General features: G+C 41.8%; 1 protein-coding gene across 2 annotated transcripts; it reads right to left on the bottom strand.

The window, feature by feature from the left end:
- Window positions 1–596: 596 nt before the first annotated feature.
- On the bottom strand, window positions 597–5140 carry lactb2 (lactamase, beta 2). 2 transcript variants are annotated; one of them, XM_076098209.1, is made up of 7 exons: window positions 4933–5137; window positions 4292–4452; window positions 3604–3724; window positions 3297–3475; window positions 2249–2397; window positions 1499–1586; window positions 597–1198 (listed from the first exon to the last, which is right to left on the bottom strand). In XM_076098209.1, exons 1-7 carry the CDS (start codon window positions 5103–5105, stop codon window positions 1155–1157), a joined length of 915 nt encoding a protein of 304 aa, XP_075954324.1. In that variant the 5' UTR covers window positions 5106–5137; the 3' UTR covers window positions 597–1154. The 2 variants fall into 2 exon arrangements, with proteins under 2 accessions (XP_075954324.1, XP_075954326.1); XM_076098211.1 differs by lacking the exons at window positions 597–1198; window positions 1499–1586 and having other exon boundaries at window positions 2260–2624; window positions 4933–5140.
- Between the last annotated feature and the right edge of the window lie 611 nt (window positions 5141–5751).

Raw genomic sequence — 5751 nt, 5'->3', positions numbered from 1 at the left:
CAATATCCCCAAAAGGATTTAAGATGTGTATCCAGCCCAAATATTGTATCTATACCTACTTTATTTATAAAGATGAGGGTATATCTAATGCTATTTTTCTCTCAATATATCCCTAATACATTCTTAAAGTCTAAACAATTTAGTTTAACTAGTTTATTACACATTTATCAATAAAGATACTGTAAAATACCAGATTTTTCCTGCAACACTTAGTAGTCCCTAACCATATTTTAAGAATTCAAATAACACTCGCTGCATCATTCATGCGCTGTAGTTCTGTTTTGTTAGCGGTTGCCTCTCAGCTCCAAAATGAGCAGTTTACGTAGAACAGCCGACAGGCTCTTCCTGTTTCTATAGAATAATAATAAAAACAATCCCAAACAGTCAGATCACATCACTGCTGTTAGTCAACATGAAAACAGATGAGAGGGGGGGGGGGCACGTGTTGTGATCAGTGTTAAATTATCACAATTTACTGTTCAAAGTTGTGCCCTTTATAAAATGAACTAGCAGAGACCGCCACCTAGTGTCTGACTTAATAACTCGTGCAGCATTTAGTGCGTGTTTGACATTCAAGACTAAAAAAAGACAAAGAGACAAATTAAAGTTTTTAATAAAGTGAACAAAGGTCTTGATAGAAACATTTAGGTCATCGTGTAAAAAGCATCACAATCTCTGAGAGGATTTCAACCAATGTGCGTTCTTCCCTGAAGCCTTTTAATTAAGTTTGGCATGCAAACAGCCACCTCTTAAAATCTGATCTATACACAAGTAAACTGTTTTTATTGAACCTAAAGAAGAAGAGGAGAAAGACAAGGGTTGTGAACCAAACTCCACTAATAAAATGTCCTTTTAACTAATCACAAAGCTGTTCTAGATGGTTATGTTTGTATCTGCTGCTAATTAAAGCAAAGGCAGCACGACTTGTTAGAAGTCTACTAAAGTGGAGCCCGAGAGTCTAAAGGAAACATCCAAAGCAACAAGTGCGAGCACCTGATTTATCATTAACACACACCAGTCGGCAGATATAAGGAATTAAAACCATAAACGTCACGGTTAGAGGTGATTATTTAACATAAATAAAGACAGTTGTGGACTGAGGACCACATGGACTTCCATCATCCTTGCCGATTGGTCCATTAGAGAGCACTTCTTCACAGGCTGCTCCTCCATTTGGTGTTTGGTGAAGATTCTTTCACTGAGGCGGGAAAAAAAGAAAAAGATTTACATTTTTCTAAATAATGAACACACGTGATCAACCTTCATGGACCCACAACGAGCCACAACGTAAATGAGCAATGGTGCTCCCGTTGCCTCCCTTCCCTCCAGCAGGCCCAGCATTACGTCCTGGGTCTCTTATTAGAACATGTTCGAAATGCATCAAATAAATCGAAATCTGACCAAACACCAGAACTTCCCGTATTGCCACATCGGTCTATTTTGGTGGAATTTGTGGCTGGACAAAAGCGATGCTCTGAAACTCTCCCGGCCCTCTTACCCAGGCTGATGTGGCCGTCCTTCTCCAGTTTCTTCAGGTGATGGACCAGGTTCACATTGGCTGCTTGGTGCAGGTATTCAGGAGTGTCCTGAGGGAGAAGCAGTGAGAGGAGCAAACAGAAAGAAGGAAGCACTTTAGTCACGTTTTTAACATGAATTTCACTGGGAATATTAGTCCTGGGACGTCTTTACTACCAACTACAAGGTTCTTTCAGAAAGGAAACTTTACTTTTAATGTTAACTCCCCTCGTCCTAAAATGACCCTAAACCGATACTGGAGTACTTCCTTGTGTTATGAATGAAGCGCCGCTGTGTGTGTTTGACCAATCAGGGACGGTCATCCCTGCAAACCCTAACCCCCAAAGGTTCCTGTGCTTTCATTAAGTATACACTACCCTCGGACCGGGGCCTTTTTGGTGGATGAATGGCCCCGGATCTTAATCTAGATCCTGGTCCCTCAACAGGTTCCTTGTCCCTTGTCCTGACTCCGACCACCTCCATGTGCACAGACGGGCAGCTCCTGTGATTGCTTGCAGGCAGCCTATCACCGGGTCACTTCCACGAGCTAATCCTAGTTTTAGTATGTTTCCTCTGTATTTTAAAGGAACTTGCTAACGGCGCTCCCGCTGTGACTTGAAAGCATCTCCACCCGGTGTGGAAGCCGCCGATCGAGCTCATCCAGAGCTGCAGACGCTATATTTTACAACAGTTTAAATGTGGCCGTGAGAGCAGCCGGCGGGTTGGTCCCGACCTTATAGACGATCTTGACGAGGTCCATCGAGGAGAAGGGCTCCTCCGCTCCGGCCCGGATGGCTGCCAGGATCTGCTGCTCCCTCTGCTCCCGGTGGCTGATGTAGTATCTGATCTTAGAGGCCGCATCCTGAACCACAGGTCCGTGACCTAAGAACAGCAGCAGGGTTTTTAGTTTCAAATGTCCGAATGACTTCACAACGAAGCGTCAGACTGACTGATGGACACTCGGATATCAGAAAAGTGTCGGGCCACAGTTGTAATGTGGCAATCATGTATAATCCATTTCATCTTCAGGTAAAACAACGGGACAAAAGCAGTTTCTTGCTTTGGTTCTTCCCGGTTGGCTGGACTTGATTGATTGACAGGAGGCGGGTCTTAGATAGGAACAGGAACAAAAGAAGCGAAACTGTTATTGATCGGTCAAAGCTGATCAATAGAAAATTGATGAACAATAACTTTGTTAATTCATCGTTAAGGACATTTATCAGGGAAGAATTATAAATATTAGCTGGTTGCACCTCCTCAGGTGTGAGGATTGGTTTGTTTTATTGTTTTGATGTCATTATTGATTTTATATTTTGGGGTTTTAGACTGTTGGTCAGGAAAATTAAACAATGCAAATACGTCACTTTGGACTTTTTCTCTATTTTCTTACATTTTATTGAGCAGTTAATAAATAAATTTTAAAAAACATTAATAATAATGAAAATAATCATTATTGCAGTCCTACATTTTAAACATATTACATACTGGTGAATGTATGTAAAAAATAAAGTGAGAATTAATACTGAAGGGAGGAAACATGAAATAGGAGAAGCAAGCTTGTGACTGGAAGATCTCTGGTTCGATCCCTGGACCGGTAAGATACATCTAAAAGATTTAAAAAACATTAATATGATAAATAATGTCCCAACAGATCAGACTGTGGTTGTACTGAAGAGTCCTCAGGTGTGAATGTGTGTAACTGTGTTACCTCCCTGAGTAAATTAAAAGGTGTTAAAACACATCATCCAGTGTCCCAGACGTAGAACCGCGTGCTGGCTCACCGGGGTAGATGACGTCAGCCTGAGAGTCCAGCAGGATCTTCAGAGACTTCATGTATTCGTAGAGATCCTCGAACACGGCCGTGCCTTCGCCCAGGATGCAGTCTCCAGAGAAGAGCACCTGCTCCTCCTCCAGCAGCAGGGCCATGTGGTCATCGGTGTGGCCCGGGGTGAACAGCACTCTGGGACAAAGACGTGTAAAAACGTGGCTCACTGGATGTCGTCACAGTCAAGATATTTCTTTTTTACATTATGTATTATCATGATTATGTATTTACTGTCATTATATTCAACTTGTGCGTGGACTGACTTGAGTGTGGCCCCCTCCGTCTGGACGACATCTCCGTCTTTTAGATAAGTGAAGCTTTTGTTTCCGGCCGACTCTCTGACATCGCCGGAGCGAGGCAGTTTGCTGACTCGGACCTCAGAACCTGCAGGAGGGAAAAACAGAGAAATGATGAACTGCAAAACAAACAATCGTTAAACATGTTACCTTTTTATTATCACTATTTCTATATTTCAGACGTTTTTATGCAACTTCTCGGGTACTATTTCGACAATCAGACCCAGAGCGAGTTTGGATTGACCCTGGTTTTTAGAGTATTTCTTATTCAAACTAGAATTACAGCCTTGTTGTATTTTATCCTGCTAAGACGTGTGTGAGAAAATGTCATAATTAGCATATCTTTTCTCGAGTTATGACCCAAAATGTGTTTTTGTAAAAGGACACAGGGGCCTTTGACCACCAAAATCTGAGCACTTCATCCATGAGTCCAGGTGGAGGTTTGTGCCAAATTCTGAAGAGATTCTCGCCCGGCTTTGCTGAGATATAGCATTTAAGAGAATGGGACGGACAGACGGACAACCCGAAGGAAAAAAGAAACCGCCTCTGGCCACAGAGGCATAAAACTACTGCCGAAATAAAGAGTGCTAAACTTTAAACAGGCTTCAAAAGACCCAGAGGTCATTAAACCCTAACCCAGACACACTGTCCTCACCAGTGATGTCCCTGCAGATGTCCTCCACTCCGCCCGTGTGGTCTCTGTGCCAGTGAGTGATGACGATCTCCTGGATGCTGGCGTTGAACTGACTCAGCGCCTGTTTCAGACTGTTGATGTATTCGGGCACGGCGGGCTCTCCGGTGTCTATCAGCACTCGCCTGGAATAATAACCACACATTTGACACAGCATGCATATTCATCATATTAAGTATTTTTAAGTATCTGTAGTCACACACACATCATTAAATAACCGTTTTTGCATTTTATCATAAACCTGGACTCACTATGGATGTCCGAAGGCTTTATTCCATATCTTAATATTTATTATCTTCTCCACAGCATTTTTATTATCCTGTATTTTTACTCTGAGCCTATATTGTCGTTTTTATTGATCGCTATTTTGTTTTCCTTTGTAAATCATTACTACGCAACAGTTTTATATGCACATATACACAAACACCCAGCCCCCCCCCCACACACACACACACACACACACACACACACACACACACACACATATATATATATATATATATATATACATTTTTAAAAAGTTGAATGGAATTTGGCGTGACGTAGAGAGAGAGAAAAGAAAAGTAAGCTCTGTTTCAGTAATCTCAAATATTAACCAGACTCACCTTTTCCCGGTTCCGACCAGGTACGTGTTGGTTCCCTGCAGGGTCATCGGGCCCGGGTTGCAGCCCAGAACCCGGACCACTCTGGCGGACAGCTGCTCTATCCGAGGAAGAACAGCACTCATAGTCGGAGGGGAAGTAACGGCAGCTGCAAAGAAAAGGAGCAAAACAAACATACAAGTCTAACCGGATGTGTAACGGAACCTGCATGGTGGTGAACAATGTTTACTTCCTGTCGGGTCCCAAAGCAGCCTTCAAAGTAAAAGTCTCAATTTCACAACGTTACTTCAGTAGTATCGGTTATATTTTGTTTAAATTCACGTGGTTTTTATACTAGTACCTCTATTTGGCTCAGTATACATAATTGCTGTACTGTATTGTTAATTCTGATGTTGACACAACAACATAACGTAACGACTCTTAATTGCGCACATTCAACTTCTTAATTGTTTTATTGTTTATTCCTTGTTTTTTTCCAGATTGTACAATATGTTTTTATTTATTATGATTGCTCCGTGATCTTGATTTCACTGCTGCAATGACGAACAATGAGTTGCCATCTATGTGTCCATCCTTCCTATTGCTGACCTGTGGTGCATTGCTCTGATAGGTCCCATTGCCTTACTTTTCGACCTATTCCAGTGTGTAAATTGCTGTTGTTGTTTATTTATTTATTTATTTCTTACCGAAGAATTCCTGCAGAGGTTCACTGTGTAACACCTTCTCTCGGTATATAAATAGCTTTCTTCATTTGCTTCCGTTCACACACATGTGCAAACACTCTCGCTTACATTATCTTCACATTAGTTCCATATAAATTAT

Source organism: Anarhichas minor, unplaced genomic scaffold (assembly GCF_050575085.1).
Source record: "Anarhichas minor isolate MPS153535 unplaced genomic scaffold, ASM5057508v1 ptg000024l, whole genome shotgun sequence".
NCBI classification, from domain to species: domain Eukaryota; kingdom Metazoa; phylum Chordata; class Actinopteri; order Perciformes; family Anarhichadidae; genus Anarhichas; species Anarhichas minor.
This window is presented reverse-complemented; position numbering and strand designations above follow the sequence as displayed.